This window comes from Pelodiscus sinensis, chromosome 1, assembly GCF_052426305.1.
Source record: "Pelodiscus sinensis isolate ZL-2025 chromosome 1, ASM5242630v1, whole genome shotgun sequence".
Taxonomy (NCBI): domain Eukaryota; kingdom Metazoa; phylum Chordata; order Testudines; family Trionychidae; genus Pelodiscus; species Pelodiscus sinensis.
In genome coordinates, this window is record NC_143052.1 from 191229668 (window position 1) to 191254710 (window position 25043).

The following is a 25043-nucleotide window of genomic DNA, read 5'->3' on the forward strand; positions in this document are numbered from 1 at the left end:
AGTCTGTTGATTTCAATAGCAGACCGCTCTAAAGGACATGCAGTATCCAGACAGAGGCTTTCAAAATGGATAAAAAGCTACATTAGGGAATGCTATAACATCAACCAAGTGACACTATTCCCTTACTCATGGGCAAACTTTCCTAGAGAGATGGCTGTATCTACGGCCTTCCTCCATGATGTGCCAATCAAGGTCATTTCTGGGGCAGCAACATGGGTTTCCACACACATCTTTACAAGACCTCATGCTATAGACACCTTTGCTTCACAATGTACCACATTTGGAGTGGCAGTCCTTTCAGCAGTCTGCCAATGAGGTCCTAAGCTGCTCCTACCAAAGGCTCAGGGTACTGCTCCATAGTCACCTACAGTGGACACTCCTCAAAGAAGGCCCTCTCTCTTTCCCCTCTGCTCTGGAGCTTTGACATCGCTCCATGGTAGAGAAGGATCTGGAGGGAAGGTTGATGATGCGCATGTGCGTTGACATGTTTGTTACGGTGTGGGTGGTGCTGTGTGTGTGCGCACGCACCCAGGGTACTGCTGCTAAAAAGTTCCAGTTATAAGCGCAAGGGTGCCAAGACACTTAGGGTACATCTAGATTGTGTTGTTCTTTCAAAAGGAGATATGCAAATTTGGTGCTAATTTGCATATCTCCCCATTGCTTTTTTGAAAGTGGTTTTTCCAAAAAAGAAAGCAGTTTAGACATGATTCTTTTGGGGCGTCGGGAAACCCTTTTTCGAAAGAAACCGTCCTCAAAAAATGAGATATGCAGGGTTCTTTCGAAAAAGGGTTTTTTCAAAATAACTGCGGCTAAACTGCTTCCTTTTTTGAAAAAACTGCTTTTGAAAAAGTGATCGGAAGAAGATATGTAAATTAGCGCCAAACTTGCATATCTCCTTTTGAAAGAAGCATGTAGTCTAGATGTACCCCTACAGTGAAGCGCCCATGGGAACACCCATCTCAAAGAACACCAGTTAATGCACAAGGTGAGTAACCTCTTTTTTTCTTGTATACTGAAATGGTCATTCATTATTTATAAACTCTTCATTTTAAAATAATTACAAACTAGTAAATAATCAGTTCTAAAGTCATAGCCTGCTTACATTTAAATTTACATTCTTTTTCATAGAACTGCTTAGAGGTCTCTGGTATTTACCTGGCTATTTTTTTTTTAATTCCCAAAATCTTGAAATAGTAATGGATTTAAAAATAATTTTGCATTCATTTTGTGTAGATCTTTTAAAGCATATAACAATGATAGAGTGAAAGATTGTTACTGTGTCATGTAAATGAAATACTTAATTGGAACAAAATGTACAGTGAAGTTCTTAACTGCTGTTCAGTCTATTACATGGTTGTGATGGTTAAAATACCTACAACTGTTATACAGGCAGTCCCCGGGTTACGTACAAGATAGGGACTGTAGGTTTGTTCTTAAGTTGAATCTGTATGTAAGTCGGAATTGGCATCCAGATTCAGCCGCTGCTGAAACTGACCAGCGGCTGACTACAGGAAGCCCGAGGCAGAGTTGCTCTGCCCCGGGCTTCCTGGAATCAGCCGCTGATCAGTTTCAACAGGCTGAATCTGGATGCCAGTTCTTACATACAGATTCAACTTAAGAACCCCAGGCGTCCCCAAGTCAACTGCTGCTGAAACTGATCAGAGGCTGATTCCAGGAAGCCCGGGGCAGAGCAACTCTGCCTCCGGCTTCCTGTAGTCAGCGCTGGTCAATTTCAGCAGCGGCTGACTTGGCGATGCCTGGGGCAGAGCAGCTTGGGTGCTGCTGGGTTGCTCCAGTAGCGCCGCTCCTCGGCGCTACTGGACTAACCCAGCAGCACCCAAGCTGCTCTGCCCCAGGCGTCCTGATTCAGCCGCTGCTGAAACTGACCAGCAGTGGCTGAATCAGGACACCCGGGGCAGAGCAGCTGGGGCAGAGCAGCTGGGGTGCTGCCGGGTTGGTCCAGTAGCGCCCAGAGCTGCGCTACGGGACCAACTGGCAGCGCCCTAGCTGCTGTACCACAGGCGTCGGAGCAAAGCCGCGGAGCACGGGGACAGCGGGAGAGCCCAGACGCGCCACGGCTGTCCTGCTGCCCGTGTGCTCCACGGCTTTGCTCCCCGTCTCCCTGGTCTGCTGGTCTCCAGCAGACCAGGGAGACGGGGAGCAAAGCCACGGAGCACGCCGGCAGCGGGACAGCTGCGGCGCGTCTGGGCTGTCCGCTGCCTGCGTGCTCCGCAGCTTTGCTCTGCTTTGCTCCCCATCTCCCTGGTCTGCTGGAGACCAGGGAGATGGGGAGCAAAGCCTCTGAGGACGCCGGCAGCGGGACAGCCGCGGCGTGTTTGGGCTGTCCGCTGCCCGCGTGCTCCCCGGCTTTGCTCCCCGTCTCCCTGGTCTGGGGAAACGTGGAGCAAAGCCGCGGACCACGTGGGCAGCGGACAACCCAGATGTGCCACGGCTGTCCCGCTGCCGGCGTCCTCAGAGGCTTTGCTTTCCGTCTCCGTGGTCTGGTTGTCTTCAGCAGACCAGGGAGACGGGCAGCAAACCCCCTTCGTAACTGCGGATACGACATAAGTCGGATCCGCGTAACTCGGGGACTGCCTGTATTACTGTGTTTAGACTTCAATTATATCTGTATCAGCTTCATGAAACTTTGGCATCAATTATTCTGACATATGAGAATGAAAATTTAAATCCTATTATGATGACAGGAAAAAGTTCAGTGGTAACAGAAAATGGCTCCATGGCACTGAGCTATAGGCTTTTTTGAGAACCGGGTAATGGTTTTGGTTTCTAAATTTAAAAGCTCGGGCTCTTCTCTTTTGGCCTGATGATGATGTGACTTAGATTTTTTTACTACTAAGGGAGATCATTTAGTCCTGAATTGAGCAAAAGTATCTGCTGGCTTCAGATATGTGAATAGTACCATGTGCTTTCAGTTAAAAACATCCTCACAGTTGTAAGACCCTGTTGAATTGGGACTTGTGGTTTTTGTGCAACAGTGGAAGCTAAAATAATCAACATTCTGTTGGACATGTTACTTTGTTGTATCTTATTTCTGCTGTTGATGAGGGGGGGAAAAACAAAAAGTAGACATAATAGATAGTGATTGTTAAAGGAAGCAGTTCAGTTAATTGTTTGGCTTTCGTTCTTTTTGCTTACCTCACTAATTTCTGCCAACAGATAAACATTATATAACTAAAGTTGCAGTGGAAGACTGCAATTTAGTTGAAGAGTTTGAAGCACAGACTTGTGAAAAGTGTATAAAGGTAGGGAAAAAACAGTAATTTGGATTTAAAAAAACCTATGATTTAGAACAAAATTATAGAAATTTGTGGGGAAACTATTAGTCAAACATAAATAGTCCTCTCATAGTAGTATTTACCAATACTTATTAGGAGTTGAATGCCTTTTAAGATAATTAAACGTGTCCGGATCTATTAGTTATGAGTACATTTCAACTTTTGGTAAACCGATGGACAAGACACTTAAATTCATATTGTTAAAAGCTTTTATAGTTTGCATCATAGTTGGCTTACATTCTGATAGGTTGCATATTTGTTTTTCTTGATCTTTCAGAAAAGTGAATTTATGAAAGAGAGAGGAAATTGTGAGTTTTCCCAAAAAAAGCTGGATTTTGCTATAAGCTCATACACTAAAGCCATAGAATTTTGGTAAGAACTAAGTCAACTAACTGAATTATTATCTTTGTGTGTGTTACGTTCTTATATTTTACACTTGTTCTACTTTGTTGACCACCCATTTAAAAATCAGATGATGTCTAATGGACTTAGCACAGAGTGTTAACTACATTCATATGATCTGTTCCCTTTCTTAGTACTGAAGACACTTGTTGTCTGTGTTATGGACTTTTTAAAAAACTTCACTCGTTACTAATGATTCAGCAACACCCATGCTAACTAATATTGTTGGCAGCATTGGGTAAATGGCCTCTCAGCTTCAGAATCCACTTTAGGTGCTGTCTGTTAAACATGGCCTCATCAGAAAAACAGGATACACTACTGAAAACATCTACTGGAGCTGATAGCTGCCTACAGTAGGGCTCCTAGTGCTGCTAGCACTAGTGGAGCTGACCCAGTAGGAGAGTTTGGCACCAGTAGGATAGTGAGGGGTTGATCTATGTATGTATGTTTATTCATCACTTGATATGTGTATGTTGCTTATTCGTCCCCTGATGTTTCTAAATTAATGGTGCCTGTTAAACTCAGCGGGCTTCCAGGGAGGTGATTTTCATGCAGCAGGGTAGCAAATCCTCCTCCCGAGGAGCTTGGCAGGCAAGGGCTGACTGCTTGTTACCAGGGAGGAGGCTTATTTGAAAAATGGTTTAGTATGAAAATTGTTATTTTAGTGGTAGATGCTTAAACCATATGGTCTAGCACACATTAGTGTTCAGTTTACCCCTTTTATTCTTGTAGGGTAGATGTATGTTTTAGTCATAGAATGCATCCTACTCCTGTAGAAAATAAAACAATGCACTTGTAGCTGAAGGCATTCTGGTAAAGTCTACAACACAAGGCCAGTCTTTCACTTTCAAACAGAAAATTTTGTTAGCTGTCAGTCTCCTGCAAGAAGATTACTAGTTGGCCAGAAGAACCTCCAGAACAGTCAAAATAGAATAAAATATCCTATTTTTGTTAACAAAGGCAACATTAACAAAGTCCTAAGAAATAGTACAAATCACAGATGAAAAATCTGTTTTGCTGTTGTACTGATTTTTGCTTCAAATCCTATGGGTAGTATTGGATAGAGCCAAGAATGGAGAGGAAGTCTACAGTAATTCATTCAAGAGGGCTTGAAGGAGTAGTTGTATTAGTGTATTCAGAAACAAGAATATACTTGTCTAAAATTAATTTCAGCACTAATAAAGTGTGGTATATATTACAATACAGCTGGCCTTTCTGCCCCTCATGCACCTTTCCAGACTGAGAAAGGAAAGATGAGCTAAAAGAAAATCATGGTAAAATACCCTCTCAAAGAATTTGAATTGTTCTTCAGTAAGTTCAGCAGAGCGAAGTCACAATTTTTTGTGGATAATATTTTTCTCCTATTATACCCCCCCTCCTCTCTATTCCTTCCCTGAGTATTTAGCTACCTCAGTAATTCTTAGCTTTGATGAAATGGGTTGGAGGCTGGGGGGACACACCTACAATGGTACTGTCAGAATTGACTGAGTTCTATACCTTTGCTGAGATTACACATCTGAAATCAATGAGACTATTCAGATTAGAAAAATTAAGCAATTTTGTAAGTGTTTGATGGATTGTATCGCAGGCTTGTACACATACACATTGAGTAAATGAAGTGGTTGGAGAAATTTACTGTGAAAAATTAGAATTATTTTCCTTGTTATTAGCTATTTTGTATTGTTAAGAAATAATACGTTAACTAATACCTTTTTAATAATTTCTTTTTAAGTCCTGAAAACCATCTTCTTTATGGTAATCGGGCTCTCTGTTTTCTTCACACTGGACAATACAAGTAAGTTTGTCTTTTGGGGTATCTGAGATCCTGAATTTTTCTGTAATTGCAAACTCTGAATTGACAGTATTCTTGGTAAAGTAGTATTTTAGTACCTTGAAGATATAAAGCTTGGTTTCCTAAAGTCATAATGGCACAATATAAAGGAGACAGGATAAAATTGGTTGTCTTCCAGGAGACTGAAAATAGCTGTAAAAAGTGTGAGCTGTTTTGTCATTCAAGTGCTTTGTTAGGCGTTACATTTAAGTTTAATCTTTAACCTTATATTTTATTGCTGTTTGTCTGAACATAGACGTCCAGCAGATGTATTTATCTTGTGTGGTTGGGTTTCTGTTCATTTGAGAGGACATTCCACAAATAATGTGATTGAGAACTAGAAAGATGTAAGCGTCTTTAGAAAAATGTGTATTTTGATATAATTTGTAGCAAATGCCGACTAAAGCTTGCAGATATTATAGCTCATCTGATCTTTTCCCCGACCGTCTGCCTGTTCGAGTAATTCTATCACATCTCCTGGTATACTTTACCCCCACTGTAATTCCCTCCATTTTCATGGTGGTCAGACTCTTCATATGCTCCCTTGCATTGCACCATAAGCATCCTTTATCCCATCTTAAAAAAACAAACCCCCACTGTTACCCTACTTGCTTCTTCGGTTATTGTTCCTTCTCCCCTTCATTTGTACACCAATTGAATGCATTGTCTACTCTAGCTGTCTGGAGTTCCTCTCCCCTTATGCCATTTTAGATCCTCTTCAGTCAGGCTTGCATTCCTTCCACTGGTATGTCTGTTGACAACATTTCTAATGAACTGTCTTTGGTAAAACTCAGAACCAGTACTCTACCCTCACTGTCTCTTTAACTTTTGATACTGTTGACCATGTTCTTCATTAAATCTTGTTTTCCCTTTACTTTCATCAGGACTGTTCTCTCCAGCCTCTCCTTTAGCATTTAATTAAGAATCCTCTTAATTTCCCTTATGACTTCATGTGGAAATCCCAAAAGACTCTGTCTTTCTAAGTATTCATAGTCCTATATATATGATTTTAGCGATTATTTTTATGCTGCTGATTCAGATTCAGTTCTCCACTCCTGATCTGTTTGCTGTCCAAACTAAAAATCTCATCTTTTCTCTCTTGCATTTCCTTGTGGATGTCTGGTCTTGATTTCTCCCTATACTAGCCTTCTTCCTTTCTACTTTAAGTCACCATAGACTCAATTTCCTTTTTACTCAAGACCATAATTTGGGTGTTATTTTTTATTCATCCCTTTGTCTAGATCGGGGTGGTCAAATAGTGGCCCGTGGGCCAGACCCAGATCACCAGAGTTAGCTTCTGGGGTAACCCCATCACTATATTTACTAGGGATGTTAAAAAGCAGGTAATTGTGTAGCTGTGAAACTGCTGAAAATCTTGGTTACGCGCATCCATTGCTAAATCCTGTATAACTCCTGCGTTTCCTTTCTATCCATAAGCTAAATCTCTCATCCAGATCTTCTTTCATCTGGGAGCTCAATCACTGCAACATTGTTCTTTCTGGCCTTGACAAATCCTGTCTTTAAAATGATGCTTACCACTTTTGATGGATTGTTTTGACCATATCAATCATTCTTTGCATACCTCCATAGTCTCACCCTTTCTCTACTACATCAAAATACTTATTTCAGCTTGAGCATCCTTTTGCATGCTATTGCGATGTTAAACCCTGCATTGAATGCAGACATGTGGGCTCTCTTGATTTCTACACAGCTACCTTATTATCCAGTTTCAGATCTCTCTCTGACATGATGGCTACAGAAAAGTTGATGGTTAGGCAGGTGGTGTCCTGTACTTATTAACTAACCAGTATTGTGTCATGATTGCTTTTTTATTCCTGCTCACTCCCCAGATTTGCTATATACACTTGTTATCTTATACTTACACTTAAATGAGAAATCTTTAAGACAGGAGTTCTTTCTTTGTCTTTGCAGTATCCAACACAATAGGGCCTTGAAATTTAGGTATTATTTCCAGACTAATAAATATTTCCTGTTTTTAAAGGCAAGCTCTTGTTGATGGAAAAAGGGCAACTATTTTGAAGCCTATCTGGCCAAAGGTTAGTTTAATGTTAATTTGGCAACTCTGTTTACAGTAGAAAGAATATTACATTAGGTAGTTTAAATACAAGATCTCAGTGCCTTGATATGAAGGCACCTCCTTTTAGATGCATAGCTTTCTCTTCTCTGAGTAAACCTTTGAAAAGTTAAATAGATTTTTAAAAAATTATTTGATTCTATTTTTGTATGCATGCATCTGTGGGTTAGAGAATATACTGTGCATTTTAAAGACACTTGTGATAATTATGTAGCAACATGCTTTATTTATACATTATAACACGCGCAACAATTTATAAAAAATATGCACAACAGTGAACAAATTTCTGTTTCAAAAATTTAGTCTAGAAAGACCTAAGTATGGACAATTACACAGTTGTTCAAGTGCAAAAGTGGTATTAGGGATTAAGGAAAGGCATCTTTACTTTGATTTGAAACCAACGGTGGGATAATAGACTAGATGCGCCATTAGTGTGCTTTGATGTGAGAAATCTTAGGTACTATTGGCTATTCAGCATTTGTCTAGAACAAACAGTAACTTGTATGTTATTGAATATGTCAGAATGTTTTCTTGTTCAGTCCACTAAAATGCTCTTTTGGATATAGGTTAATATTTTTATGTTTTGAAAGAATCATCACTTTTTAACATTTTAAATTTATGTTCACATTAGGGTCATTATCGCTTCTGTGAGGCTCTCTCGCTGCTGGGAAAACATGAATATGCCCTGGAAGCTAATGAGAGGGCCCAAGAGCTCTGCAAGAATATTCCTGAGCAAGTTAAAGATCTTATTTCGCAAAGCACAAGGTTAAGGAAGGAAATGGAAGAAATTAAAGGTAGCTTTTTCTGTCTTCAAAATATTTTCTTAATACAGTAAGATACCTTAAACTAGGGATGTTAAATTGTATTTAATCAACTAATTGACTAGTTGATGGAATTTCTATTGACTAGTTGATAAGGGAAAACTGGAGAGCCACAGCGGGGTTAGCTCCCGGCCCTGGCAGCTAACATTGCTGCGACTCTGCCTTGTAAATATATTTAGAGCCTGGCAGCTAGTAAAATATTTGGAAGACTGAAGAGCTACGGGGAGATCAGGCGCAAGCTGGGATAGCTGATTTCTGGCTGGTGCCTGGTCCCCTGCTATGCCTCTGCCTCCCCTGCACCCCGTGAAGATGGTGCTGGGGGGATCTGGCTTTTAAGCTGGCTCACCCCAGCACCAGCTCCTGCCCTTCGTCCCCCTTTGCTGCTTCTGATAGAGGCAGCAAGTGGGAGAGAAGTGATAAATAGTCATAAGCTTATTGGATAGTCAACTAGTCGCTTACATCCCTACCTTAAACTGCAACTTTCCTTTCAAATGAAGTAACATTTTTCAGCTGTAAATCAGTGTTTTCTGTGTTAAATTTCTATAGGTATGAAAGCAAGTAAACACAGAACAAAGAAATCATTTTTTGAGAAAAAGTAAGTTAAAACCAGATTAATTTTTATTTATAAAATAATATAATTAATATAAAGTTAATATAATATTTAATTGGTACAGAGCACAGAGTTTGCTTGAATTACTATGTTATAAACCAGCAAGTGAAAATGAAGGGGAAAGAGGCAAGTGTCTGAACCCAGTAGCATCTGATACTTGTTAATCAGAATGAAGGATAGTTGCAGAGGAGTGTAGGAAACAAATGAATTTAAAAATTTATTTCAGTTGTTTTGTGCTGACTACTACTACCTCTAGACTGTTTCCTTGAGTTTAGTTTTTTTATACTAGAAATTGTAAATCTAAAACATTACTGGGAACTTAATTTCGTCCTGTCCACCTTTGTTGCAATACTATATAGAGCAGTGCCTGAATACAAAATTTGTATCTATCTGCAAAAATGAGCCATGGATATCCCCATCCACAGCTGCAGATGTGAATCCTTCCGGCTATAAACTCGATATCCATGGATTTGCAGGGCTCTAAGGGTTTGTCTACACTACAAAGTTAATTCGAACTAACAGCCATTAGTTCGAATTAACTTTAATAGGGGCTACACATACAAACCGCTAGTTCGAATTTAAATTGAACTAGCGGAGCGCTTAATTCGAACTAGGTAAACCTCATTCTACGAGGAGTAACGCCTAGTTCGAATTACGTAGTTCGAATTAAGGGCTGTGTAGCCACTTAATTCAAAATGGTTGGAGGCTAGCCCTTCCCAGGTTGCCTTGGTGGCCACTCTGGGCCAAACCAGGGAAGCTTTTGTGCCCCCCTCATCCCCGGCCCCGGAGCCCTTAAGGGGCACGGTCTGGCTACCGTGCTTGTGCCAGTTGCAAGCCTGCCAGCACCCAGCCAGCAGGCCCTGCACCTGGCACGGCATAAACCAGCCACCTGCTGTCACCCAGCCCTCCGCCTCTTCCCATGACCAGGCTGACGGCTCACAGGAGCCTGCCCAGGGCCACAAAAGGCGGGCGCCCACCTGGTCTAGTGAGGAGATCGTGGACCTCATCGTGGTTCGGGGGGAGGCCTCCAACGTCCACGACCTCTGCACTAGGCACAGGAATGCGGCCATCTAGGGCAGGATAGCTGCCAGCCTGGCCACCACAGGCCACATGTTTACCCAGGAGCAGGTTTGCATGAAAATCAAGTTGGTCCAGTGAGACCCCCAACCCTGAGCTTAAAACATAAGAACGGCCGTACTGGGTCAGACCAAAGGTCCATCTAGCCCAGTAGCCGGTCTGCCGACAGCGGCCAACACCAGCTACCCCGGAGGGGTTGGACCGAAGACAATGACCAAGTGATTTGTCTTGTGCCATCCATCTTCAGCCTTCCACAAACAGAGGCCAGGGACACCATTCCTATCCCCTGGCTAATAGCACTCCATGAATCTCCATGAATTTATCTAACTTCTCTTTAAACTCTGTTATAGTTCTAGCCTTCACACCCTTCTGTGCAAGGAGTTCCACAGGTTGACTATGTGCTGTGAAGAAGTACTTTCGCTTATTAGTTTTAAACCTGCTGTCCAGTCATTTAATTTGGTGTTTCTAGTCCTTATATTATGGGAACTAATGAAGAACTTTTCTTTATTCACCCTCTCCACACCACTCATGATTTTATATATCATATCCCCCCTCAGTCTCCTCTTTTCTAAGCTGAAAAATCCCAGTCTCTTTAGCCTCTCTTCATATGGGACCTGTTCCAAACCCTAATCATTGTAGTTGCCCTTTTCTGAACCCTTTCCAAGGCCAAAATATCTTTTTTGAGGTGAGGAGACCACATCTGTACACAGTACTGAAGATATGGCGTACCATAGTTTTATACTCCCCCCCCCCCCCCCCTTCTTCCCCTGGCTTCCCCCTTCCAGCTCCCTCCTCCCAGGTTTCCTCCTCCCCTCTCCCATCCTCTCTCTTCCCCTCTCCCACCCCCTTTTCCCAGTCTCCCCAGAGGTTAATTTCCTCCCCCCTTTCCCCATTTTTGTTAAAGAGAGTTTCTATTTTTGAACACACGTGTCCTTTATTGTTTACATCAGGAAGGGGGGCTAGGGAGGGGTAAGTAGAAGGAGGTGAGGGAGGAATGGGGCATGAGCCCCTGATGGGGAGGACTGGGGTGGCTCTGCAGGCTCTTCGGGGTGGAAGCTCTCCTGCAGGGCCTCCTGGATCCTGATAGCCCCCCGATTAACCCCCCCGGATGGCAGCCTGCGGCAAATGCAGCCAGGCTAATGGCCGAGTGCTGTGATGTGCTGAGTGTGGGCACTCAGGGCACTCCAAGACAGGACTGCTTTGCTGTCCCTCATCGAGGTAGACAAGCAAGCGGGGAACCCTGAGAACTGTCTGTCCGGGTTGGGGGTCGGGTCCCTTTAAGCACAGCCCTCGGCTAGCCTGAGGCAGGAGCTCCACACTCTAAGGGTACGTCTAGACTACATGCCTCTTGCGACAGAGGCATGTAGATTAGGCTACAGGACATAGTAAAATGAAGCGACGATTTAAATAATCGCTGCTTCATTTAAATTTACATGGCTGCCGCTCTGAGCCGACAAACAGCTGATCAGCTCTTTGTCGGCTCAGCACGATAGTCTGGACGCTCCCCTGCCGACATCAAAGGTATTTGTCAACCACCCAGGTATGCCTTCTGGGATGAGGTTTACCTGGGTGGTCGACAAATACCTTTGATGTCGGCAGGGGAGCATCCAGACTATCGCGCTGAGCCAACAAACAGCTGATCAGCTGTTTTTCAGCTCAGCGTGGCAGCCATGTAAATTTAAATGAAGCGGCGATTATTTAAATTGTCGCTTCATTTTACTATGTCCGGTAGCCTAATCTACATGCCTCTGTCGTCAGAGGCATGTAGTCTAGACGTACCCTAAGTCCTAACCTAATGCTCTGCTGGCACTGGTTCCGGCCAGCCTTAACTTCAGTTCATGGTCTGCTCAATGTGGACATGCTATTTCAAATTAGCAGAACGCTAATTCAAATTAGTTTTTAGGTCTAGATGCACTCATTTGAATTAGCTTATTTTGAATTAACTAATTTTAATTAAATTAGTTCGAATTAGTGCTGTAGTGTAGAGATACCCAATACTGTAGCTGAAGTGGGTTTTACCCACAAAAGGTCATACGGATGATGGGCAATCACTCTTCAAGTATGTTCATCTTCCATGGGAGTTATGGACCCTTAGGTGGCTGATAAGGCTGATCCTTGTACCACAAGTTCTATTACAGTATGGACAGATGTTTCCAGGTACAGCAGGAGGCTGTTGATCATGACTAGAAGCTAGTCTCCTGCTCCTCTTCTCCTCCTCACCTTTTCTGTAGGCAAATTCAAAATGCAAGAAGCCATTGAGTAGGACTTCTCTCCATTTTGAGCGATCCTGGGTGAGTGTCTCTCAAATGTCAACATCAGTGTTTCACTTGTTTAAATTATCCTTTAGCAAGTTCTTATAACACTTCTGTTGTCTTCCCACATTATGGAATCCTTTAAGCTGAGAAAACAGGACCTCTTTTGGGAGGTGATGGGCTGGCATCCGAACAACATGACCAGTCAAGTGAAGTTGCTGACAGATTATCATTGCCTTGATACTACTTGTCTTTGCCGCTTCCATAACACTGATGTTAGCGTGCCTGTCTTCCCATTTGATCTTCAAGATCTTGCACAGGCAGCTTTGGTGATACCTCTCAAGGACTTTCAAGTGATGTCTAGGTTGTCCATTTTTCACACCCATTACAATACTGTTGAGAGAATCGTGGCTTGATAGACAAGAAGTTTGTTGTCTATTTGAATGTTGTGATCTTAAAAAATCCTGTAACGTAAATCAGCAAAGGTTACACTGATACAGTTCAGACTGTATTGGATTTCTACATCAACATCTTCCAAGTTACGTTGAAAGATAATTTCCAAGGCAGAGAAAAATGATCAACATTCTCCAGTGCCTCTCTGTTGATTTGAATAGCTGGGGAGTATGGTACCTCATTTGGTGCTGATAGAGCACTTTGGTCTTCTTCATGTTGAGGGTAAGACGAAGATGTGCATAAGCTTCAGTAAATGCATTTAAGATAGTTTGAAAAATCTTTCTCAGAGTGGGCAAAAACTTCATTGTCATCAGCATACTGAAGTTCCACGATGGATGTGGTGAAAATCTTACTGTTAGCTTTCAGCCTACTAAGCCTATACAGCTTTCCAGCCATTCTGTAGATGATTTCAATGCCACCTGCAAGCTTCCCTGCAATTAGGTCGAAAATTAAAGCAATAAAGACTGCTGACATGGTTGGCGTGATGATACAGCCCTGTTTGACTCCTGTTTGTACTTTGAAAGGTTCACTCTGGCAGCCAGTGCTGCTCAGCAGCAACTTTAGGATATTGATGTATTTAGCAGGACAGCCAATTTTCAAAAGTATAGTTGAAGGGCACGGTGATTCACTGAGTTAATGGCTTTAGTTAGACCAATAAAAGTAATGTACAGTGATCGATTTTGCTCCCAACAATCTTCTTAAGGCTGCCATTCAGTGAAAATCATATCTGCAGTTCTGCCACATGACGGGAAGCTACTCTATTACTCTGGTAAAATTTCTTCTGACTGGGGCAGAATATGGGTTGTAAGGACCTGTGCCAAAACTTTGTTTGCACCGGCAAGGAGAGAGATACCATGATAGTTTCCACAGTCTACCTTATCCCCTTTCTTAAAGAGAAAAACAATCAAGGCATCTCTCATTTCACTGAGTATCTCCTCCTTTAGTCGGATTTTAAAGATTAGTAGGTTAAGCTATCAAATTAACTCTGGTCTGCCATCTTTAAAAATTTCAGCTGGGATCCCATCTGGACCTGCTGTCTTGTTCTTCATCTGCTTAATGGCATTGTATACTTCATACAAATTAGGAGGGTCTCTGAGCTCATCCCTAGACGGTTGTTGTGGGATTTGTTCAAGAACTTCATCTGCAGCCATGCAGTAGTTGTTGAGAAGATCTTCAAAATGTTCTTTCCAGTGAAAATTAATGGCTTTCTTGTCCTTTAAAAGTGTGATTCTGTGGTTCTGTCCTTAGAGTGAAGGGTTCATGCCATGACAAGCTGGCCCATAAACAGCCTTAATAGCACTAAAGAAACCACGTGTATTATGGGTATCTGCACAACAAGAATGTTGGCATTCTTGTTCTTTCTCAGTCCACCATTTGTTCTTGAGTTGTCTGGTTTTATGTTGTACTTCTGCCCTCACCTTAGCATGAGCTTTCTCTCTTTGTATCATTCTGCCAAGCATGAAATGCCATTCTCTTCTCATGGATGAATTGCTTGATTTCAACATCATTCTTATCAAACCTGTTCTGATGCTGTCTGGTAGCCTCACAGGTATTGATGATTGCTGCTTTCAGCTGGAAACTCTAATGGAAGCTTTTCTTTTAAGACTGCCTGAAACTAGTCACGCTTAATATATGGAGATAGACCTATCTCATAGAGCTGGAAGGGACCTTGAGAGGTCATCAAGTCCAGTCCCCTGCCCTCACAGAAGGACCAAGTACCATCCCTGACAGATTTTCTCCAGATCCCTAAATGGCCCCCTCAAGGATTGAAATCACAACCCTGGGTTTAACAGGCCAATGCTCAAACCACTGAGCTATCCCTCCATTAACGAGGTCCTTCAGATCTTGAACTTTTAGCTTGTGCCTGATCTGCTTCTTTTGCAGCCTCCATTTGGGGGCAATCTTAATTTTCATTGTGGATCGAATGAGGCAACGATCAGTACAGCAGTTATCGGCAATTGTCATTGCTCTTGTGAGAAGTGTGTCACACTGATCTTGAGCATGAACTATGACATAGTGCTTTGAACGTGGGTGTCTCCGACATGTTTTGAACTTGTCCTTTTGTCAGAAAGGGTGTTCATGATGATAAGTTTATGTTCAGTACACTAGGTCAGGAGCAGGAATCCATTTGAGTGCTTTTTCCAACTCGTTCCTTTCCACAATTCCGAGTCTCGTACAACACATGCATTGAAGTCCCCCGAAGAATGATGTTATCTTAAGGGGGTCTCTGATGAAATGTTACAGCTGAGAGTAGAAATCTTCCTTTACATCCTCATCATCGTCGATTGTTGGTGCATAGGCGCTCACAATAGATACCTGTTGGTCTTTGGTGAGCCTCAATTGGAGTGTCATAAGCTGCTCATTGATGCCTACTGGCAGCTCAGAGAGGCACCTTATGAGCTTGTTCTTGATAGCAAAGCCTACTCTATACAATTGAGGTTCATCAAAAGATTTTCCCTTCCAGAAGTAGGTGTATCCTCTTTTCTTCACCCTCTCCTGTCCTTCATCAGCTCTTCTAGTTTTGGACAAGGCAGCAATATCGATGTTAAACCAATTCAGTTCATGAGCAATGATAGCTGTGTCTCGCTCTGTTTGGTCGCTGTCTCTATTGTCCATCAGGGTACGTACATTCCTGGTTACAAAGTTGAACTCTTTCTTACATTTTTGACGACTGGGGTGGTGAGCCTGTTGGATACAGCTATCCAGTCAAGAGGAAAAGAGGCAAGACTATTTTTAGGGCATTTTTTCTATACCCTTCCCCATGTGGGATGAGCAGAGTGGGTCCTAAAGAGGATTGCTCAATTATGGGTGCAGCTGCTGAGATGCTCAGTGTGCCTCAGTCATCGAGCAAGATGACTGAATCACACACCAACTGCCTGTGTGTTTGTCTGTGACTAGGAACTCTGGATCTCACTGTCCTGTTTCCGTCACCACTTGCTGATCACCACCAGAATTTTGACTTGTGTAGGTGTTGTTTTCCCAAAAACTGGAAGATGCTTGTGCAAGACTTCTTTAAAGTGGGGACACTAGTGCACAACAGTCACCCCATTGTCCTTTACAGATAGAGGGCTTGAAATCAATGGTATGGACACCACAACTATTGAAGATCTGTCTGTTGCAGCCTTAATTTGCCTTCACAGCCACTGTAAAATTACACCGTAGTTTCAACTCCATTGTGCAGTTATCCTCAGTCTGCTCGGCTGTTGAGCACTTCTTGAATCAGACAAAGTGGGACACATTAGGAAATATGTTGTATTAAAGCATGAAAAGTCTTGATTTAAATCCAGCTAACATCCCTGGATGTTAAAAATATATTCAATCCCAGATATATGGAGTATTGAGGATCAATGATAGACATATATTAATCATAGATTAATTTTTAGCATCACTGAGGTTTAACATGTACATCTATTGGGCAATCTCAGTCTAGTCAAATGTATCTTTTGGTAGGAACAAGTTAGGCTTTGACCTTTGGATTTTCTTCTTCCCACCTTTCCCCTGTTAGTCACTGTTAGTTTATCTGTGCTAAAGTGCATGCCTATAGACCAAGCTTTTTACTCTGAAAGGTGTTTTGGATTTTACTGATACACTTGCGAGTTTTATGGCATATATTATTATAAAAAGGACTTTCTAATTAAAATCAGCTTTCTATACAAATTAATGCTGAAGAAACTAGGGACGTTAATGGTTAACTGATTTATTGGTAAAGGTTGGAGCAGCCTGCTGTAGGTTGAGGGCTGCTCCCCCTCAGAAGGGCCTACTTTGAGGGGGAGGGGAAGGAAGCTCCAGTTCATCCAGAGCAGCCCCTGTCCTCAGTGGATGGGCAGGTCGTTCCAGCCCCCCCCCCCCCCCCCCCGCTCGCCTCTGTTCAATCGGTTAAATTTAATGTTTAACTGGTTAACTAATTAAACAGGATTTTACATCCCTAGAAGAAACTTGCCTCCATAAGAGGGGTGGGCAAAAGGGCCTCCACTGGCTGGATACGGCCCGCCAAGTGGGTAGATCTGGCCTGCAGAGGCCCTGCTGTTCCTCCATCCCCAGGCCAATTAGGGCCCAAAGCCTCCTCCCGCCCTGTCAGGAGCACGTGGCACTTTGAAGTACCGTGCACTGCTCGCAGTTTGGCAGGGCGGGGAGAGCGGAGGAGGCCAATCAGGAACTGGGGGTGGAGGAGCTATGTGAAGCTTCCTTCGTCCTGCCCTGGCCCTAGGGCCCGCGGCACTTCGAAGTGCCATGTGCTCCTTGCAGGGCCGGAGACTTCCCACGCTCCCCCGCCCCCAGGCACTGATTGGCCTGGGGGTGGGGGGAGCAGGCCAAACCTCTTCCAGGGCATGGGTGCCTAGTGGGAAGGGGGCAGCAAAGAGGTTCCCCCACCCCCAGACCAATCATGGTCTGGGGGTGGGGTAGCTTGCCCTTTCCCTTTAGGCCCTGCCCCTTGCAGGGTGGCCCAGAGCTACTTCAGAAATTTTTGAAGTGGCCACCGGGCAAAAATTATTGCCCACCCCTGCTCCATAATCTCTTTTTCTGTATTGCAAAGGCAAAATATGCAGTAATATATTGAGTATATATTTTTTGTGAACAGAAATTATATAAATATACATCCTTTATAGAAAGTATCACTTTACTTAGCTCTTTTTCACTTGTCTGTAGTTTGAAGAACTTTCAAGGGCTTGCGTACATGACCACATCTTTAAATGTGTCTAAATTATCTGTGATTCATCTATAGGGATTTTTTGGAATACATATAGAATCCATAATCTTAAGTGTTGCCTTTATGATTCATCAACACTGAAAACATAATTTGATTATTATTTTTTTTAGAGAATTTGGTTCTCCACAGTCTAATTTATTCAATTCTCAAGAATCAAAAGAAATAGACAAAGAAAGGAGGAGAATACAAGTAGATTCTAAAGACCACAGCTGTCATAAAAAACACAAGGTAATGTTAAGTATTAAATGGTACTGTTACTGATTTGAAAGGGGAACTGCTTATAGGAATGTATGGACATGCTTTTAAATTTCTTTGGTGTTGAGATAACATAACAGGTGCATTGGAATATGAAATGGTGAATTTTTCAGAAATTTTTTATAATTGTCAATAACGTGCTTTATAACTGTGTACTTTTTTGATAGACTCATTTTTTATTATTGAGTCTTTAGAAACTGTCCCTTAATCTCTGATAAACTGGAGCTGACAAAACTTGGTTCGCTATCCCAAGTTTAATTACTTGGGATTAGGTGGTGATACTCCAGGGCTGTGTCTACACTGGGCCACTTATTCTGGAAAATCAGCCGCTTTTCCAGAATAAGCTGCGAGCTGTCTACACTGGCCCTTGAATTTCCGGAAAAGCAACAATGCTCTACTGTACAAAATCAGCCGCTGTTCTGGAAAAACTATTCTGCTCCTGCTCGGGCATAAGTCCTTATTCCGGAACACTGTTCTGGAAAAGGGCCAGTGTAGACAGCCCAGTAGTCTTTTCCGGAAAAAAGCCCCGATCGCGAAAATGGCGATCGGGGCTCTTTTCCGGAAAAGCGCGTCTACATTGGCCACAGATGCTTTTCCGGAAAAAGGGCTTTTCCGGAAAAGCAGCCTGCCAATGTAGAAGCTCCTTTTCCAGAAAAACTGAAAACAGAATAGTATTCCGTTTTAAGCATTTCCGGAAATTCATGCCAGTGTAGACACAGCCCAGGAGTGGGCAAAAGTCTGAGGCAGTTCACTGGAATTAGACCCTGGCAGGCTGTTGGCACTTATTTACCTGCATATCCAAATGTACGGCCACTTGTAGCTGCTGTTGATGGCATAGTGCTCTTCCTGGCCAATGGGAGCTGCAGGAAGCGGTGTGGACCGGGATGCTTCTTCCTACACCTCCCATTGGCTGGGAACGGTGATCTTCCCTCCAGAAGAGCTAGCAGCTTGATTCAGCTCATATGTCCTGCTATATCATGAAGCTGAGTTCCATGCAGATTTTTCCCCTAATGCAAGTTTTGATTTTCCTTCATGATTTGAAGGAATAGTAGAAACTGAATTGATGGAAATTGAGTTGTTATGCTGGAGGAGGAGAGGAGACTCCGAACTGGAGTAGATGGGGAGTGTTCAGGGCTCATTGGAAGAAAGAATCTTAACCTACACTGTTTCAGTGACCAGAAAATCATCCCTACTTACTTCCAGGTCCTGTCCAATCTTCAGCCGCAGGAGTTTGGGCACTTATTATCTACTGCCACAAACAGTGTGCTGCTTTAGTGAACAAATCTGCAGTATTTCCAGGCTCAAGCATTCAAAAAGAGTAGCTTTTTATATTTGCTGTCCTGTTTCTTAATTGAGTGCACTCAGGTCACATTTTTAAACTCTTCTCCAGAACCATGACAGGTCTGAGTAAAAATCATTGAGTTAATATCTGTGGGTGTCTTATCAGGATTTCACAACAGAAACTTTTTAGTATGAAACTTGAAATTCTCGTGCTTTAGTGTGATTCCAGGAGCTGGGGTTTACAATAAAACACTAAATATTGGGACAGACTTCAAATCAAGTTCAGATGGAAAATTTCAGTTCATGTCACTGTATACAACACTGTACCTGAGCAGCAAGACCAGACATGAGATGAATTTTAGAGAATAGATAGGAAGGACTGAAAATCATATATAGGAGGATACCTAATATTAACTTCAGATTTAAATAATTAGCAAATTGTATTGCAATTTCCCTTGACAGTGATACCTTAGTATTGTATAGGAATAGGTAATGATGGTTGCAGAGTAAGTCTCTGTTAAGAATTTAGGCCTAGTGTACTTCGCTGTGGGGGGAGGAGGGGGGGGGGAACGGAACCCTAGCAGTTTAACCATTCCAGTACAAACCTCTAGTATAGATGGGCTTTGTAAAGGTTCAGATTATCCTTTCTTGCAACAAGGATACTTTTGGCTTGCACAAATCTCACTATGTTGGTGTAAATTACATTTACACTGTCACCAGTGGCTACAGGGCTGGGATAAACAATGCTTTATTTGTTCAGCTTTGGCTAGGACTGGAATAAAGCGGTATGCTCAAACTGAATGAAACGGAACAAAAACCTGTACTACTTTGAAGGCATTCTTTCCTTTCAAATTCAGCTTTTCTGTCTTTCTGACTCCCTTGAGCATTAACAATTACTAGAAATTAGCAGGTTAATTCCACAGCAAACTAATGGAGGCATAATATCTCATAACATGGATCTTAAAGCAATATCAAAATATATTTGCCTACTATGAAAATGTGAAAGAAATTCTGCCTACAAGGGTGTGGCTAGAAATGAAGCTGAGTCATTTATGAGAAATGAAACCAAATCAAAAGAGCAACTGAGAAGTAAAAGGGAAAGTAAGATTGAGTAATTAATAAATTGGAATGCTCTTATTGAAAAGAGGAAGTATGATGAACAGGACAAAAGAAGTATTGTGTGTAGATTTTGTGAAAACATGCCACCTGTTGTTGGCCTAGGAGCATCGTCATAAAATACGTAAGTATATATTGCCTGCTTTAAACTGATAAATGCTTTCTGTACTATTGAAATTAAAAAGGGGATAATATTTTGATGAAGTTTAGATAATAAAATTAATATGAATCATAGAATCATAGGACTGGAAGGGACCTTGAGAGGTCATCGAGTCCAGCCCCCCGCCCTCAAGGCAGGACCAAGCTCCGTCTATACCATCCCTGACAGATGTCTGTCTAACCTGTTCTTAAATATCTCCAGAGAGGGAGATTCCACCACCTCCCTTGGCAATTTATTCCAATATTTGACCACCCTGACAGTTAGGAATTTTTTCCTAATGTCCAATCCAAACCCCCCCCCCCCCCCGCTGCACTTTAAGCCCATTACTCCTTGTCCTGTCCTCAGAAACCAAGAGGAACAAATTTTCTCCTTCCTCCTTGTGACACCCTTTTAGATATTTGAAAACCGCTATCACGTCCCCCCTTAATCTTCTTTTTTCCAAACTAAACAAGCCCAGTTCATGAAGCCTGGCTTCATAGGGCATGTTCTCTAAATCTTTAATCATTCTTGTCGCTCTTCTCTGTACCCTTTCCAATTTCTCCACATCTTTCTTGAAATGTGGTGCCCAGAACTGGACACAGTACTCCAGCTGAGGCTGAATTTCAGTAATACATTAAAGAAAGGGACTTACGAAACGCCATGTCTTAGAAAAATGGTGTGAAAATAAAGAAACTAGTTTAAAAGAGTGTTCATAGTTTGATAAGGGAGAGATGATCACTGTTGCAAATAAACTCTTTGATTGTGGGCTTTTAGCTGAAATATGGTACAGATAAATCAAACTCCATGGGGTAGTAGAAGCCTGTGAGGTGCTTTTATTTTAGATTGCCCATAAAAATGTTAGGGTATGTCTACACTACAGCGTTAATTCAAGTTAACTTAATTTGAAATAGTTTTTGTGTATAGATGCATTATTTCAAATTAGCTTAATTCGAATAAACTATTTTGAAATAGCGTTTTGCTATTTCAAAATAGCGTGTCCACACTGAGTGGACCCTGAACCGATGTTAAGGCTGGCCGGAACCAGTGCCGGCAGAGCATCAGGTTAGGACTTAGTGTGTGGGTCTGCTGCCTGAGGCTAACTGAGCTCCATGCTTACAGGGACCTTGCCCCCACCCTGAACAGTTTTCAGGGTTCCCCGCTTGCTAGTCTACCTCGATGAGGGACAGCAAAGCAGTCCTGTCTTGGAGTGCCCTGAGTGCCTGCACTCGGGACACCACATCACTTGGCCACATGGAGCCAGAGCTGCCCCTGGGTATGCTGGTGCATTTCGTGGGGTCGCCGCCATCAGCCTGGCTGCACTTGCTACAGGCTGCCATCCGGGGGTCCATTGGCGGGCTGTCAGAATCCAGGAGGCTCTGCAGGAGAGCGTCCACTTCGAGAAGCCCTCAGAGCCACCCCGGTCCTCCCCACTGGGTGCTAATGCCCATTCCTCCCTCATGTCCTTCCACTTACTCCTCCCTAGCCACCCCTTCCTGATATCAAGTAAAATATACTTTTTTTTCAAAAATAGAAACTGATTTTATTGATGAACCTCTGGGGAGACTGGGGAAAGGAGGCAGGATAGAGGGTGGGAGAAGGGAGGGGTAAATCTGAGAGGATGGAGCTGGAAGGGGGAAGCAAGGGGAGGAAGGGGGAGGGGAAGCTCAGCGCTCAGGGGTAGGGGTCTCACTGGGCCAACTGCCTCCCACCGTGGGGGAGGGGGCCTCGGCGTTCCTGGGGGGATGGGGAGGAGAGGTGGGAGGGGAAGAAGAAGTGGGGGGAGGAGGAATGGTAGCTGGGGGGCAGCACACTCTGCACCAGGGTCTGCAGATGGGTTCAGATGGCACGATCCTGGGCAAGCAGTTCCCTCTGGAACTCTCATTCTTCCTGTGCCCACTGCTCTATGATGTGGGTCAGGGCTCGCAGGGCCTCCAGCTGCTGCTCTCGGTACCCCTGCCGAGTTGCGGTCGTCCTGTGGAGCCCTCGGGTATGGGCGCATGTCCTGTGTGAGGTGATTTGCCCTGCAAGTGCAGCTGGTGCGGCTGTGGAGAAAGAAGAGAAGTGGTCAGTTCTCCCTGGGGACACAGTGGGTGAAGCCCAGCTCCCCTCTGCGAGGTGAGGATGACCATGCCCTGCACCGTCAGAGCCACTGTGCTTGCACAGAGGCCATGGTCGGAATGTCCAGCTATCCCCAGGAGCGGGAGCTGCCCTGAGACCACACCCATGCCCCTGTGCTATGTATACTGCGGGTGAAGGGGGAGGGGGAAGGGAGATGTTAGAGGGGGCTTGTGAAGGGAGGGCATCCTGCTGTGTCCTGCCCCGGGGTCAGGGGCATGTCAGGTCTCTTCACACATGCGTGTGGCTATCAGGCCACAGCCCCTGTGTGGCACACAGCTGGAGCCACCTGCCCAGGGGTGGCATGGCACTTGCTCACATGTGCACAGGTTGCTGCGTGATCCATAGTAATCAAGGCCCACACCTGCTGTCCCTGGTCTCCCTCCGTCCCCCCCACCCTCCCGTGAAAGGGACAGTGATGGCACTTACATGGTGTGGCCTCACTGGACAACCCTGGTGACTCCACTGCTGGGACAGCTCGGGGGTCCAGCCGGTGTGGCACCTTCCATGGCGGCTCCTCCTCTGCGCCCTGGTTAGGGTCCTCTGGTCCTAGCTCGCTGCCACCTGGGGTGGCACGGACCGTCCCGCCCCCATGATGTGGTCCAGTGCCTCGAAGTAGGGGCAGGTGTCTGCCCCTGCTGAGGAGCTGCCCCGAGTGGCCCTGGCGTACCCCTGCTGCAGCTCTTGAATTTTCAAGCGCATCTACTCCTGGGTGCGCCTGCGGCCTTTCTGGGCCATGGTGGTAGCTATGCGGCCGTAGACAGCCACCTTCCTCTGTCTAGTGCGGAGATCATGGACATTGGGGGCCTGCTCCCAAACCTCAATGAGATCTATGATCTCCTAACTAGTCCAGGAGGGAGCACGGTGTCTTTGACCCCTGGCTGGGTGCTGGGGGACTGGGTGGGAGACGGCTGGCTGGCACTGGCCGCCCGGCTCATAGTGGGGTCACTGGATCGGGGCAGAGACTGCTGGCAGGCCTGGATCTGGCATGTGCAGTCTGGCCAGAGTCTACCCCTTTAAGAGCTCTGGGGCTGGGGGATAGGAGAGGAGTTTTCCTGGTTTGGCCCAGAGTGACCACTAGGGGAAACTGGGAAAGGCTGGAGGCCAGCTAATTCGAATTAAGTGTCTACACAGCACTTACTTCGAATTAGCTATTTCAAATGTGGCGTTACTCCTCATAGAATGAGGTTTACCAAATTCGAATTAAGTGCTCTGCTATTTTGAATTAAATTCAAAATAGTGGTTTGCTTGTATAGACGCTGTTAAAGTTAATTTGAAATAACAGCTGTTATTTTGAATTAACCTTGTAGTGTAGACATACCATTACATGCTTTATTGACAGAGGCAAGGACAGTTGCTGCCTTAAAGAGATTGCAATCTAAATTTTGGATATTACACAGCAAGTGGGTATGTCAAATAATAGGGAGAAATGAGAGAGGGAATAGACAAAGGTTATAGCAGTGCAGCAATACAATATGATGCTTATGCAATGTGCACACAATGGTCTGGCAATCAAGCTTTTTATTAAAAAAAGAAATTGGCCTTTTTTTTTTTTTAACTCAGAAAATACTTAAATAATTATCTGTAATGTAAACATGATTCTAAGGAGTTTTTGCCTTGTTTCCATCCTTTGTCATTGGTATTCAGTATTTATTTAATACATGTTTTCTGTAAAAAAACATTATTTGTTTATTTGTTGTTAGGTGACTACTGATGCCACAAGTGCTAAAACTAAAGACTGGTCTTCAGTGGTTCCATCAGGTGAGTTAATTTTTAATTTCCTGAGAGAGCTCAAAAAGTAATGGAAATTTCGGTAGGGTGCATATATCTCCCCTCCCTTAAATAACTGTGCCACAGTCAAGCAAATTTGTAAAAATGGTACAGGCAGTCCCCGAGTTACGTGGATCCGACTTATGTCGGATCCGCAGTTACGAACGGGGCCCATCTCCCTGGTCTCCAGCAGACCAGGGAGAGGAAGCAAAGCGGCGGAGCACGCAGGCAGCGGACAGCCCAGACGCGTCTCGGGTGGGGTGGGGTGGGAGGATAGCAGCGGCTGAATCGGGGACGCCTGCAGCAGAGCAGCTGGAGTGCTGCCCGGTTGGTCCGGTAGCGCCGACCCTTGGCGCCGCGAGACCAACCCGTCAGCACTCCAGCTGCTCTTGGGGACGCCTGTGGCAGAGCAGCTGGGGTGCTGACGGATTGGTCCCGCAGCGCCACTCTTCGGCGCTACTGGACCAACCCGGCAGCACCCCAGCTTCTCTGCCCCAGGTGTCCCCAAGTCAGCTGCTGCTGAAACTTATCAGCGGCTGACTCCAGGAAGCCCGAGACAGAGCTGCTGTGCCCTGGGCTTCCTGGAGTCAGCCCTGGTCAGTTTCAGCAGCGGCTGAATCGGGGCGCCTGGCACAGAGCAGCTGGGGCGCTGCTGGGTTGGTCTGGTAGCGCCAAACCTCGGCGCTACGGGGACCAACCCAGCAGCACCCCAGCTGCTCTGTCCCAGGTGTGCCAAAGTCAGCTGCTGCTGAAACTGACCAGCCGCTGATTCCAGGAAGCTGGGGCAGAGCAGCTCTGTCTCGGGCTTCCTGGAGTCAGCCG

At 44.3% G+C, this 25043-nt stretch overlaps 1 protein-coding gene across 4 annotated transcripts in view; it reads left to right on the forward strand.

Moving 5' to 3' along the window:
• Positions 1 to 25043, forward strand: part of TTC3 (tetratricopeptide repeat domain 3) — a 149668-nt gene that overhangs the window by 48065 nt on the left and 76560 nt on the right. For 3 of the 4 annotated variants that reach the window (XM_075911810.2, XM_075911801.2, XM_075911793.2), the window contains exons 8-15: positions 3178 to 3263; positions 3574 to 3668; positions 5431 to 5493; positions 7532 to 7586; positions 8256 to 8418; positions 8992 to 9040; positions 17656 to 17773; positions 24155 to 24212. In XM_075911810.2, the coding sequence (XP_075767925.2) occupies positions 3178 to 3263; positions 3574 to 3668; positions 5431 to 5493; positions 7532 to 7586; positions 8256 to 8418; positions 8992 to 9040; positions 17656 to 17773; positions 24155 to 24212 (687 nt within the window). Of the gene's footprint in view, positions 1 to 656; positions 986 to 3177; positions 3264 to 3573; positions 3669 to 5430; positions 5494 to 7531; positions 7587 to 8255; positions 8419 to 8991; positions 9041 to 17655; positions 17774 to 24154; positions 24213 to 25043 lie in introns of those variants that run through there. The other variant, XM_075911814.2, reaches the window with a different exon arrangement.